At 40.2% G+C, this 14,737-nt stretch overlaps 2 protein-coding genes across 2 annotated transcripts; both read left to right on the forward strand.

The window, feature by feature from the left end:
- The first annotated feature begins 579 nt into the window (after positions 1–579).
- LOC146714906 (cornifelin homolog B-like) lies at positions 580–4,786 on the forward strand. Its single transcript, XM_085451254.1, has 4 exons — positions 580–663; positions 1,493–1,600; positions 2,106–2,251; positions 3,796–4,786. The coding sequence occupies exons 2-4, from the start codon at positions 1,495–1,497 to the stop codon at positions 3,931–3,933; spliced, it is 390 nt and encodes a 129-aa protein (XP_085307380.1). The 5' UTR covers positions 580–663; positions 1,493–1,494; the 3' UTR covers positions 3,934–4,786.
- A 1,339-nt stretch (positions 4,787–6,125) lies between these two features.
- LOC146714907 (cornifelin homolog B-like) lies at positions 6,126–11,965 on the forward strand. Its single transcript, XM_085451251.1, has 4 exons — positions 6,126–6,262; positions 8,343–8,456; positions 8,649–8,794; positions 11,390–11,965. Exons 2-4 carry the CDS (start codon positions 8,345–8,347, stop codon positions 11,528–11,530), a joined length of 399 nt encoding a protein of 132 aa, XP_085307377.1. The 5' UTR covers positions 6,126–6,262; positions 8,343–8,344; the 3' UTR covers positions 11,531–11,965.
- The last annotated feature ends 2,772 nt before the right edge of the window (positions 11,966–14,737 follow it).

Here is a 14,737-nt window from a genome sequence, read left to right on the forward strand (position 1 = left end):
GGTGCAGTAGTACAGTAATTGCATCCAGAATACAGCGCAGTAAAAGTAGAAAGCAACATAACATGGACAAACTTAAATAGTACATTACAACAAAGTAAAGTGCTTGAGGAAATGTACTCAGATCCATGCTGCTCCTGTCTATGCGCTCATCTAATGGCGTTAGGGACCGTGAGACTAATAGTACTCATGCACAGTGCTGTGTGGCTAGTACCATTAACTCAAAGCAAGAAGTTCCTGGTTTCAATTACTCTGGCCCTTTGGGGCCTTTCTGAGTGCAGTTTACATCTTTCCTCATGACTGTGGAGGGGGTTCTCTGTGTACTGTATCACAGTCTATCACAGGGCTCTCTGTGTTAGCCTGTCCATGGGCTGTACCCTGCCTCTGGTGCTATAGCAGCTGAGATACACTCCAGTCATGGCTGCAAAATAGATAAGTGGAAGAAAATGAATGGACAGTCCAATGGCTTCAGTCAGGGGACAATAGGAGGATAATCATATTTCATGGCAGGAGCTAGTACCCTCACCCCCCCATCTCCACGTCCTGCTTCTGGCCCCACCCCTAGAAGCTAGTGTGTCCACACCCCCCTCTCTCATTTCCAGTTTAGTGCTGGGATTTCTCAACTTCATCTAATTTTTTTTCAACGCTCAGAGAATCAGAGAAACGGTAAGACTAACTTTTCATATTGATGAACAGCTTAGTATTTCTGTGTAGTGATTAACATGTAAAGCTTGTGGGGGGACAAGACATTCAATGTTTTTTTTTCCAGCCTGGTTTAACCATAGTTTGCCATATAGTCTATCTATTCTGTCAAATCTAGTAATTTGTCTTGCTTGACACTAATTATTGATGTTTGGTTTTTGGGGATTCCTGTCCAAGCTGGGTCAGAAGCTAGTGTACACATAATGCTTTTAACCTGTCAGGTGTTGAAGCTCAATTTGTCATTGTAATATAGAGATGAGCAGGTATGACATCACTGCCTACCGACCAATGAATTCTCCAGAAAATGGTGTCACCTTTCCTGAAAAATCCCATGGACCTCTGTTGGGAGCCTGGGATGGTGTAAAGTTTCTCACTTGCGTCAGTTGGATAGCAAGTTGATAACCAGCTTTGTGCGACAAAGCTCACCTGATCCTAATCGCCTGTTTCAGGGTAAAGGAATGCAGATAACAGAAAGATACTCTGGATATGCCGAACTGTACTTCATAGTACAGGGCGCCGCTGGTTTCAGATGATGTCCACCATGATGGTACACAAAGTGCACAGGCATGATTTGAGGATGGTTGGTGGCATGGGGTCCAGAGGACAGAAGAGTGCACTGCACGCAAATTCTTTGCACATCTCACTCCAGCTATTTGTAGTGATTTAAATGAATCAGGAAACATCCTGTTATATATGTAACAAACCAGCCTGTTACCTTTCTCAAATTCTACCCTTGGATTTCTCCATGCGTAGCAGCAATAACTTCTGTCACACTTCACGCTGTCTCCTCCAGGCATGGCTGGCCACCAGCAGACCAACCAGGTGGTGACAATCACCACCAATCAGAACCCTGGGCAGTGGAGCACCGACCTCTGTGAATGCTGTGTTGATATGAACAGCTGTAAGTGAACACTCAGCAGTCATTTCTGCATCAACCATCTCCTCAGATTGTCCAATCAGTTGCATTATGGAGCTTTTGATTATATTATGCTCTTCTCCAGAAATCTGAGATTCTCTAATTGGCACAGGAACTTAAATGCAGCACTCTGTTGGAGTGCTTAGCACTGTTGCATGTTCTCCTGCCTGGTTTCCTGTTGTTACTCTGGCTTCCTCCCAGAAATCCACTGGCAAGTTATTATTTGAACCAACGGCAGCTGAATATTCCAGGGTAACGAATGACCCTTGCAATGAAATGACCAAACCAAACATCACCAGATCATAAGAAGAAGAACAGAGGCACACGCTCAGGAAACAAGAAGACAGAAGTGACAATGAGCAGAAGGGGAAGTGTTTAAAAACCCAGAAAACTACCTGAAACCTAGTGAAATGAGGATTACATACTGGCAAGATTATTCCCTATTCCCTTCTTTTTTTCCCCATTTTCTCTTTTTCTGTTTTGTTTCAAGGTTGCTGCGGCTTCTGGTGTTTCCCCTGCATGCAGTGTCAGACAGCCAGTAAACATGGATGGTGCTGGGCAATGCCACTCCTGGATGTTTGCGGGGAGGTTTCCTGCTTACTCCGTCAGTCCATCAGAGAGCGCCACAACATCCCTGTAAGGCTGGGTTAGAGATGAAGGGCAGCGGGCGTGTTGCTAGGATTTTGAAACATTTGAGGGCATATGTTTTATAGTGAAATTAATATAAAATGTCAAACATTGTGCAGTACCTAATGGCTGAATTCTCATAACTTTTTCTTTTATTGTGCCATATCACCTCTTCCTCACCTTTCATCGTCTTTTGGTGTCTCATCTGTCGGCTGCCCTCCATCCAGCTCTCTCATTTTTGATGTGATTATTAGATCTTTAATACGTGTTATTTCTCAACTTACTCAACCGACTATTCAACAAACATCACACTGGATAAAAAGCAAATGATTAACTATAGACTGGCTTCACAGTCACATGACTTCCTGTTGATTTATGTTTTCTGTTTCTGGAACCAGGGTTAATGACTCACCCTGTGGCTGTGGCCACTGTGACATCACTATGATGTCACTCATTGGTTTGAGGAAAGCTTTAACTTTAGGTTCCTCACCATGTTGGCTATTTGGAGTCCGAAATGACAGTATGTTGATGATAGGGTAGAGTAGAGATAAAAGCTAACATTAACAAACTATAGTTGTGGGCAGTGTTGGTCAAGTTACTTGAAAAAAAAGTAATCCCATTACTTTACTGATTACTTATTTTCAAAAGTAATTAATTACTTAGTTACTTAGTTACTTTTTAAAAACACGATTTACAACCTGAATAGGTGATAAAGCGATAGATCTTTCAGCCCAATTCTACTTTTTCTGCATAATCCATCATACAAAATGTAATCAAATGGAAAAGTCCTTTTTTAAACTTGTTTTATCAGTTTTAATCTTTACAAGTAACGCGTAACGCGTTACTGCCCATCTCTGGTTGTGGGTAACACATTCAGCTAACAAGCACTAGCTCAATCCTGGAAGGAGACAAAAGTCCCATTAGAGTTGCATCAGGAAGGGCATCTGGCATAAACTAATTTTTATTCATAAACACAGAGAGAGAGAGAGAAGCATAGAGAAGTGCCTGCTGACCAAATTAGAGGAAGAGGAAATGGAAAGCTATTCTAATCTCTAACTCTCATAGATGTTTTGCCACTCAGTATTTTTTACTGTTCATGTTACTCTCACTGCTTTTATTAGCCCTGTTTGCCAATATTTAACAGTTGACAGTAAGTGAATATAGAGGATCTTTGAGCAGGTAGAAAAAGACCAATGCAGAGCTCATTGAAATTACTGCAAATCAGACTCCATCTGTTATTTTCCTCTGTCTCACTGAAGGAAAGGAAACCTCTCTAAATCCTGCTTGTGTGTGGTCCTTCACTGACATCCTGACAGTTAACAGCAAGGAAACTGGCTACAGACAGATAAAGTTTTGAGGAAATAGAGAGGTTGTTTTGAGTTGCATAAAGATTTGAAAAAAATCGCTCCTCCCTGTTTCTCTTTCTAGTCGTGTTAGTTTCAGTTCAGTTCAGTACAAAGCAGCGTGAACAGGGACATTTAAACAGGTACAATCACGACAGCTACAAATTCAATCCCGATAACTCTTGCTGCTTCCTCTCCTCCATCCTGTAGGGCTCGTACATCGATGACTGCTGCAAGGTATGTTGGTGTTACTCGTGCGTCTGGTGCCAGATGCATCGCGAGCTGAAGATCAGAGAAAGCCAGCAGCCCGCCACCTCGACTGTGATCACCACACAAGCCATGCTGTAAACAGTTTTGCTCTGGATCAAAGGCATGTGTCCCATTCAAAGCCACATGTTTCAATCCACTTCTGTTTTATCTGCATGTAACAGTCATCTCAAAGCATTTTGACCTCAGTTGAATTTTGAGAGCTGTAAACTAACCTTTAATGTAAATTAACCTGTAGTGTGTTATTAGCCTAGCTCACTGTCATTCATTGTTTGCAGAGCTAATTTCATGTAACAAGTAATAAGAATGGTTATGCAGGGATCCAAATAACAGTGCTAGCTCACTGTATTTTTGTGAGAAGCTTATTTTGAAGTGACGAGTTTGACCTAATCTCACCAGACATCACCACATTTATCACTTTACATCTCATCCTGGGAATCTCCGAAACACACCCAGGGACCTGTATAACCTCACCTCGATGACCTGAAAACCACTACTGTGACCAAAACAAGGGGAACCTTTTCCTGTGTTTAATAGTTTAATAGATGTGAGTTATATCCTTCATTTATAATGGTTCACATTTAAAAAACATACAGCCCAACACTGCCCTCTGCATCAGTACAGATGTTAGCACAGCCTCCACATTTATGCAACTCTTGTTATGTTCACTGTCCAGGCTGCATTAAACCTGTTATTTTACTTTTAATTATGGAGACAGTGGAAACAATCTATAAATCCTTGTAGTATGTAAACCTTTATGCGCATATGTTGAACTGAGAGTTAGTGTTTAAACTGACCCTTTTTCTTATACTAAGACAGGATTTGGTGTATAAGAAAAAGAAACATCTTATTTAAACACCCAGCACCCAAATATTAGTATTCATTTAATGGCTCTCTTGTACTCTTTAAAATAAATAAAAAGTCTTTTGGCAAACGTGAGTCTGTCCCTTTACACTTTTACAAGAACAGATTTTTCACCCTCTGTAAACATGATGACACAAATGCAACTGAAAAATGCCAAATTAAAGGTTTATTCATTCACATGCTTAAACTTATGGAAACTGTGCTTAGTTATAGCTGAATGTATAGCAATCAAATAAATTTCATTTGACCAGATACCATTAAATTCAACTTTTTACACCAGCCAATAATTTTGAAGGAACTTCATTGGCAGTGAAATGAGGGAAGAGTTTATAAGCAACGTGAGACACCCACTTACACAAACTCCTTACTCCTCTCACCTCTGTGTTGGAAACCGCTCATCAATTAACAATGCTAGTACACACCGTGACCACCTTTCATAGCTAATCGTATTATGCTTTTCGATCTACTGAGCCGACAGGCCGTCGTACAGACATTACACAGACCCTTCATTAATATTTTAAGCATAACAATAACTCCTAAACGCTCCTAAAAGGGCTCAAATGTCTTTTATATTCTGGTTCTGATGAATCCATTGTCTTCAGGATCAAGACCAAAGAAGAAATATTTGGCACCCACTTAGATGATCTAAATCAAACTATATCCAGCTGTTGTATTCAGACCTGGTTTCATTGAGACATCCCTAAATTCTGCTCTACTGCAGTCATTCATTTACATTTAACGTGTTAGTAAAATAAATTTGAATGAGGGGATTTTACTTCAGCACTTGACACCACACAGCTTACTCAGCTTGGTTTGCAGTGTTTACCGACCAAACAAGCCATGGGCCCGAAGAGACCAATGACGACTGAGGGATTTGAGTAAATCAAAATGTTGCTGAACTTTCTGGCTGAGCTGTTTTAAAACATTTTAATTCTTTAATCTACAGCAAAGCTTCATGTCGAAAGGACATTTTGCTTGTGGTTTGTTTACATGGAACTTTGCAACTTTTATCTCTTGTGTTTCTCTGAGCATTGCACAGTCTGTCCTTGGGGTGAATTGTTTTGTTAACAGACATCTGAATGCTCCGCTACTGCTTTTATAGAGGTGCATGACCATAAACCCTCTGTTACAGTCCATAGCACTTTTGCCTGATCTTTTCTTTGTAGTGTGATGTTATGAAGTCAGAAATACAGACAGGCACCACTAGAGCACAAGTCAAAAAGTTCACAGCAAGGTGATTTTCATAAAGTAATAATAAATGATGCACTATAAACTGCATAAAACTCGACACGGTCAGTAACTCTCACGCTTAACTCTCGTTTTATTGGAACTGAACTTTTTTGGCCTTGAGTGTTTCATCTATTCTTATCTATCCTGGAATGAAAGCGTGTGTAACTGTTCGTCTTTCTCTGTCAGAGAGGTGGTTTCTTTGAAAATTGAAAGTGAGCAGAGCCTTCAACCCACACTTGACCACTCCCGTCACAATTTACAGTCATAGGTTGGACTTGCTCTCATTTTACTCATAACTCAGAGAAGCAGAGAAAAGGTAAGGACAACTTTCTATACTGGCAAACATCTTAAAGCAGTTAGCAGTCTTTGCGACCTAATAGTACAGTTTGCTATCATTTTCCCAGTGTGGTGTTGTGAGCCAGTCAGAGGAATACTTGCAGCACACGGGTTTACACGCACTTCATACTGCCTCAAGAAAAATAGCACAAAAAACTGGACATCTAATTATTATAAGCATAGTTTTGCAGTTTATACTCATAAATTAATGAATCTTATAGGACTGTTAGACTAGTTGGCAATAGACTATAAGTAGATTAATGTTAGCTAGGAATTTTTTAGTATATTAATTAAGATATTATTTCTAAGATATCTGAAGTAAGTTTATAATATGCCCCATGACCAAGGGTGTAATCGGCCTGGTATCAGGTACATGGAATTTCCATGTATTGTCTTGTGTTCACACAAGTTCAACATTTCTTTATTCTATTTTTGGTGTGTTATGTTTCAGTATAGGGGTGAAGGTGGAGCTCAGGGAGGTGGTTGACTGATATCCTGATTGGGACAAGTGTGTTGGGTTTGACCTCAACCAGTTAATTTAAAAGAGTCACTTCACTGTGTGTGTATTACAGCAAATTGTAGTTTATGGATCTCTGTACAGTGTAGTGTGCATCTTACATTGCAGAACTGGTGTAGATAAATTTGTTATCCCCCAGGCACCTCCATTAATCTCTAAAGTCCCTGTTTTAAGTTATTATGATACAACTACAGTGCAACTTTTGGTAAAACACGTGGAAATGGAAATTATTACCTCCACGGTAACTTATCTTATCTTGCGAAGGCTGTGTGCCATGAAGCAAGGGCAACTGAAATATCTTTCATGTACAGCTTCACTTCTCACAACATCTCCAGTCAGGCTATGTGAGCACACAAAGCTGGTTATCAACTTGATAAATTCATATGCAGTTTATCAGTCTTGTAGCAAAGGGTGCTAACGTGAACAAGATGGTATTGGAAACATGTGACAGTTGAGCTGTCCCAAACATGGACAGCTCAACAGGATCTATCAGTGGATTTTACAAACACAAGGAAACTATGACATTTGAAAAGCACAAAAAGGTTCAATATAAAATACAGGCAGAAAACTACACACCTGTCATATATAAAGCAACTGCCTGAGCATCTATTGCAACAAAGCTCTGCATAATAGCCCTAGAGAGTTGAATCTGCTCATCTAGACGTAGTATTTTCTGGACAGTACCATTAAAATCACTGTGTGTGCAGTTGAAGACCTTTGATCAGTAAGATTGGAAAAGGCTTGTAAACATAATGCAGGTTAGGGAAAAATAATCTCATGAAAAGGAATCTTACTGGAGAGCAGAGAAAGAAGAAAACACAGCACGAGGGAGAACATAACAAAGAGCAAGGGAAGACTGATAATATATACAAACACAGGCTAACAAGGGAATGGGAAACAGAGTGACGACTGCTGTCCTTTCTCCTGCACTTCTCCACAGCTGGTGCTAGCAGTCTCAGCATCTGGACTGTGAGGACTTAATACTAGTTGTTGTTGCTGCAGTGCAGCTGCAGCAGCAGTCCCGACAGCTAAAATGTCGATTAATTTCTTTTTGCTCTTTTTGGTCCATCTATATCAACCACACTAAACTCTGTTCTGCAAGGTGCCCGAGTGCACAGGGAAAGTATGGGAGGGGTCGGATACATTACGAGATTTGACTCCAGTGTTGGTAGTGAAACACGGGCTGCTTTCAGTGCTTTTAGTGTGTGGCTGTGTGGCAGCCCTACAAGCCAGCCATAGCCTGTATAATTATATTGATCCATTGGCAGACAAGTGCCAAAGATCCTGTTAGGGGTTTACATGCACTAGAAAACACCCTGCTGTGCATGTTACATGTTTATAACCACTATAGCCCGTTAACGTCGGTTTCATCTCTACATCTCATTTAAAAGCAACAGCTGACCAAAACTCTTAAGTTAGTGAATGAACAAGAGAAAACCATAGAAGAATAAATACAATGAAATAAGGCATAAGAAAAAGCAACAACAATGACAACAAAAACTCTCTTCAATCTGTGTCTAATTTTCTACTTCGTTTGCTCCAGGAATGGCCTTCCAGCATTCAACCACCCAGGTGGTAGTCACCACCACTGCAATGAGTCAGCAGTCTGGGCAATGGAGCACTGACATCTGTGACTGCTGCTCTGATATGAACTCCTGTAAGTGAACCCAGCAAACCCTACAAACAGCAGTGATTTCTGCATCAACCACCTCCTCAGACTTTGTTTGCAGTCGTTTTGCAGAGTATCTGAAGTCAGGATAATGCAGAGGTTACGCAAGAGTTTGTAGAATTTATTAAAAACTGGGGTAAATTCATACAGATATGGCATCTCTGCACATTTTTCTTCAAGGTTGCTTCGGATATTGGTGTTTCCCCTGCATGCAGTGTGACACAGCCAGTAAACATGGATGGTGCTGCGCAATGCCACTCCTGGACTTTTGCTGTGTGGTGTCCTGCTTACTTCGCAATTCTGTCAGAGAGCGCTACAACATCCCTGTAAGTGTGAGAGTGGAGGATAAGGTTATTGTATTTAGCTTAAATTATGCTACCGTTGTATTGTATTAAGCTTAGTAGTAATTAGCAGTTAGCTTAGTAGTTAGCTTACATTAAGCTAACTGAACTGCCCCCTGAACAATGAACAATGCCCCCATCCCTAAACTTTAAGAGAGAGAAAAATGCAAACTTCAAGCAATACTATGTATGTACAAAGCTTAAAAAAATACAGAAGAAATGTCTTCAGTATTAGTCAACACTTGCTGATGAGGTTTGATGAATATTTTATTGATACTCAGGATGACTGTAGTTGCATTAACGTCAAAATCAATAAAAATAAAGTTAACATAAGTGGATGAAACATCAAACCACAAGTAACCACATAAATGAAAATAGGGAGTGCTGAGTGCAGCTTTTAATTGGCGCAAAGCACACATGGTTATATTTGTAAATTAGTGCAACTGAAGTAACACATGAACAAAATACTACACCTTCACTCACCCTAACTACTGCACAGACTTATTGGGTGGGCTGTTAGAAAGTATAACAAGCCTCATCGTTTGTCATATTATTGTACTGTTTATTGAATTCTCCAGAAAGTACAAATGGTGCAAAATGGCAGAACGAGCCCGGCACACCCCTGACATTAACAAGTCATAAAATGAGACAGCAAACAAAAAACCCACTCCTATTGCAAATGAGCAATGATGAGATGAGATGAGATGAGATGAGCCAAAGGCACGAAGGTCTGCAGTGACTGATTCACTTTTAGAGTCATTCTCGAGTGGTGATTTGAGGAATAGCATTTTTTTTTTTTTTTTGCCAAAGACATACTGACATCCACCACTTTTTGGTGGATGTCTGCCAGGTTTGAACTACATTGTCTTAAAGATGGAGTGCAATGCAATATTGCTTCAGTGCAGCTCAACAATGAGAACAACCAATGAAAAAAATCACCTCATTAAAAAGCTGCCATTAAAACAACAACATCAAACAAGCTCTCCTCTGGATAATTCCTGCACTCCACCTAAGTCTCAGTCCTCAGGACCTCAAACAGTCCCTGCAATTTCTATCAGAGGAGCTATCCTTGATATCAAAAAACCCTTTGCTTACATTGTATTATTTGGATTATGACAGTATTCACTCCTCCATCAGATCTTTAATTTAATTCACTTATAAGATGAATTAAATCCTATTTTATAAGATTTTCCTACTAAGTCTAATACGTTTCCTCCTCATAGTTTAGGATTTCTATTCGATGTAAAATGTCCTCATTCCTTCTTCCTTCACTTATTCCCTGATCTTACTCTTAGTATTTAAGTATGAACACAAAGCCGACAACACAAATCAAAAATGAAAATCAGCACAAAGAGACTTTAAAGCGATCACCATGGTGATTCCACATTAGAAACACGAACAGGATTGTATTGTTGTAGGGTCTTTACATTACAAGTGCCTTGAGGCAACTGTTGTTGTGATATAGCAAAAAAACAACAAAGAACCCCCCCCCCAGATAGAATTCAATTTCAATTCAATTTATTTATCTAGCACTCTTCACAGGATAAAAACCACAAAGTGCTTCACAGTAATATAAAGACAGAAATACATAAAATACATCAAAAATCAAACATACAGCATGAATCTAATTAAAAGCCAATCTAAATAGAAACTTGGGGTGCAGCCCGACCGCTCATCTGTTTGTTACCTGATGAAGTTCAGCAGCAGCTTGCTTCACCACAGCTCACAAAAGACAACTCACTTGACCACGGTGCTGGACTGGGCTCAGCATTCATTCAGCTTCAGCATCACTCTGGGTTCTTGGCTAGCTTAGCGTTAGCATGCTGTCTGTGCAGGTGCTTGCAAAGAGCTGAAGTTGTATTAGCAGCATAATACAGTTATTTCTGTCCTGGATGCCACTTTACCATCATGCTCTCGTCTTTTTATGCAATAAAAATAAAAGTAATGTCCAAATTCATGCTGTAAACCTGCCTGTTATTTTCGAGCTGTGGGTAGTGAGCAAAAGAATTTTCTTTGGAGGGTGACTGGCCTCTCCTTTTGAGATAGGTTGAGGAGTTCGGTCATCTGGGAAGAGCTCAAAGTAGAATTGCTGCTCCTCCACACTGAAAGGAGCATTTGAGGTGGTTCAGGCATCGCACAAGGGTGCCTCCTGGGCGTCTCCTGGGTGAGGTGTTCCGGGTACATCCCACAGGGAGGAGGACCGAGGGCAGACTCAGGACATGCTGGGGAGATAATATCTTTCGGCTGGCTTGGGAACGCCTTGGCGTTCCCCCAGACAAGCTTGAAGAAGTGGCTGGGGGGAGGGAGGTCTGGGCTTCTCTTGTTAGGCTGCTCCCCCACAACTTAGCCCTGGATAAGAAAATGGAGAGATGGAAAATAAACATCATTTAATTTCATCTGTATACTGAACTATATGCTGTATGTTACTCTGATTTGTATGCTGAAATGACTGAACACCATTTCTCAATTCTCATTCCTAAGCATGACATTCAGACGTCAGCTGACTAAACAGGATATTGTTAGAAATTCAAAATATATCACAAAGTTCTCGTCTTCCTCTTCAATTTTCCTGTCCTGCAGGGCTCGTGCTGTGATGACTGCTGCAAAATATTTTGGTGTTATCACTGTGTCTGGTGCCAGATGCATCGTGAGCTGAAGATCAGGGAAAACCAATACCCTGCTGCCTCGACGGTGGTCACAACCCAGGTCATCCGTGGATAAGATGCAACCATTTTTGATGTGGGTTGAGTGAAACTGACAAAGATAATTTAAAAAAATGTATATGTTTTACAGCGATGAAACACATATGAAAATATTACTTCTGTTTCTGCAGCATGAAGTGAAATCTGAAAATGTAGCCTGGCATGTGATCTGCATTCTTTTTTATAGCATTTCATAGCTCAGTGCTGATGCTCGTTTGGTTCACTGCTCTGCAATAGATAGTTGTTTCATATAATCTAAGCAAGTTTTTATAGCTTTAGATTATATGTTTAAATCAGATGTTTTGAGTTTTGTCAGCATACTGCATATATCATCAGGAAAGATTTTACCCAGGTCGATAAAATCTGTATCATTTAACATACTCACACTTATAATAACTTTGTCCAAGTTGAGTTTCACCTGTGCTAAAATAAAAAGTATTCACATTCACCTACTACACAAGGCACTGTTGTACTTTTTTCAACTGTGGAGACGTGATAAGTTTGTAGCATAAACCTATTCGCTGGAACGTTCAAGACAATTTACTACACAGCAGAAAGCAAGACACAAGTAGGCGAAGTTCTTTGTGTTACTCCTGCATGAGGGGGTCTAAGACCTGCCTGGAGCCAAGTGTCGTTCCACCCACTTGACCTCCGTCAGACTCTCAGCCAGGTTCCCCATAGCACTCCTTTTATTGTGGTTATATGAATATGCATAGGTTCATTAACATATGATGTTTCATATAGGTATAGAGATTGAAAATGTGACGTCACTCAGGGGTAAAACCGCAAAGGATTCTGGGAACTCGTGGCAAGAGGTACTAGCGCACGCAGGCTTTCAATTGAAATCAGTCACACAGCGATAAAAAGAAACACAAAAATGTCAAGAAGCTGTTGTATTATTAACTGCAATAGCCAGTCGCATGACAGCCACGGGAAGCCGACGGGTAAAGAGATCGGTTGTTATCGGATTACGTTGTTGAAAAGAAATTGTTCAAGCCATGTTTCCGAAGTAACAAAGAGGCAACGGATGGCCTGGATTGCAGCCATTCAAAGACCAAATATAACGTCCCAGAACCCTCCAGCTCACAGGTTAGTCTGCTCCAAGCATTTACACGAAGGTCAGTGTTTTTTAGTAGTTAATACGTCATTTTCATAACATAATTAGTGATATAGGTTACAAGCAAGTCTGGCGCTGAACAGAAATTGTCGCGCTATGCTCCTTTATTTATTGTGCATAAATAGTGAATTGTCCTGACACAATATTGTGTTTCGCTTCTGTTATTATGGTACATTGACAAAAACATATACTTTTATTCACAGGATAAAACAGGTTTTTTGTATCACTAATTGCCCAGTGCGATTACAACATACAGTATTATTGTCACTGCTACATTTCTGTGATGCTACCAGAAATTATTTCCACTACTAATTAATTACCGTTGAGCTCAAAGATCCTATTAATAAACGGTTAACGAATGTGTATTTATGAAGACAATTTGTGAGACTGGTAAACTTACCTTTGTTCACGGTGCATTTCAAGGTCCTGTACCCATCCGTTGGTAAACTGTACCTGGGCTTGTTGCAGTGACCTGAAGTTACTAAACTTCATGAGTGTATGCACTCACTCCAAGAACCGTATAATTATAAATATGAGCGTGGTGAAAGTTGGGCAATACGCTAACGTCTTTTGTCCACTCTGTGTGCTCGTAAGGGTCTGACCCTTTCACTCCTTTGATTTTTTCCTCGTATCCTTTCTTTGACTTTTCATCAAGTCTGTCTTTGTACGGACCGGCATTGTTCTCCTTCGTTTTGTACATACCTTTTTGGGGGGGCAAAGAAAAAGCAAGAAGGTATTGGAACCGGAGAATGAATGCTTGCATTTGATGCAGGTACTTGGATTGTTTTGCCACGAGTTCCCGGCATGCAATGCGCAAAAGTCACGTGGTCTGTCAATCTCTATACATGTGGACAAAGAATACCTTGTCTGTGTGTGTGTGTGGGGTCAGAGTGTGACCCCATAAATGACTTCCCTAAACCTGCTGGTCTGGAAGTCCAGCAGTTCATCTAAACAAAAGGCACTTAGACTAAAACTGACATAGCTACGTTTATCCTACCATAAAACAATAAAATAAGGTACGACCTCTCCCATGCTCCCAGGGTGTGGGTGTGAATGCCAGAGCACTCTGGAATGCACACACAGTCTTTGCAGACTACTAAAGATCACACATCCTATCACTACACACTCGATTATACACCTCTAAGCATATATGGTTAAATATTTCCCAATACAAATGACAATAATAAAATCTAAACCCATCAACATGTCTCTTAAACCTTCGCCCTTTTCTCAAAAGTCTAAACACAAAAACCTACTGGGCTACAGTCACAGATCCTTAAACCATGCAGTCGTCTCAGATCACGCGCACAAGCAGCACCGGTGACTTTGATAATGTTTGACCCAAACAGGCCCCACTCCCTACAAAGGACACATGAGTGACGTGCTACGAGTGAATAATTAACAGGCTCGTCATCTTTCTTCCTTCTTTTATGATTTTTATGCAGTCAGTAAATACTGTTTTACTTTCCGGAAAAAGCTACATGACAAATGATGCTTACCACGTCATCAGCTTTATTTTAACAACACAATTACCTGCAATAAAATGGATTCTTTGCTTTCTGCTGAAACCTGGCTTAATGAGAGCAGTAACACAGCAGTAACATGTTTCACTGAAACACGGTGTATCTGATGTCCAGCAGCAGTATAACTGTGCTGTTCTAGGGTCAAAATTGCAACTGATCAATCATGTTGTTGTGCTGTCATGGCTTTGGAATGTAGAGAAATAAGAAAGAAAAAAAAAAACCTTTGTTATTATAAAACTCAGCTCTGGGACAAATAGTAATCATTTCAAGTGCTTTCTTTGTTAATTTAATCAATATAATAGATATATTATTCAAGTTACTTTTGCACATGGACAAATTGAGTTAGTTATGTTGGTTTATTCTTTTTAACATGTCTTTTCACGAGCCTTTGTCTCCTGTTCACCGGACAATTATCTCGCGCATCATAATTTCCTCCACAGCGGAGAATTTCTCGGATGCTTTTAATTTAACTCTATCCCCGCAAAACGGCGTTGATTTTTTAACAGATCTATTTAATAACCATTGTTTTTTGGCTAAATGACAATATCCGCTCCATAAAACGTGATTGTCGTAAAGCTGAGCGCTT

This window comes from Copadichromis virginalis, linkage group LG3, assembly GCF_057382275.1.
Source record: "Copadichromis virginalis isolate Kocher_CV1m ecotype Utaka linkage group LG3, C_Virginalis_male_GT1.1, whole genome shotgun sequence".
NCBI lineage: Eukaryota > Metazoa > Chordata > Actinopteri > Cichliformes > Cichlidae > Copadichromis > Copadichromis virginalis.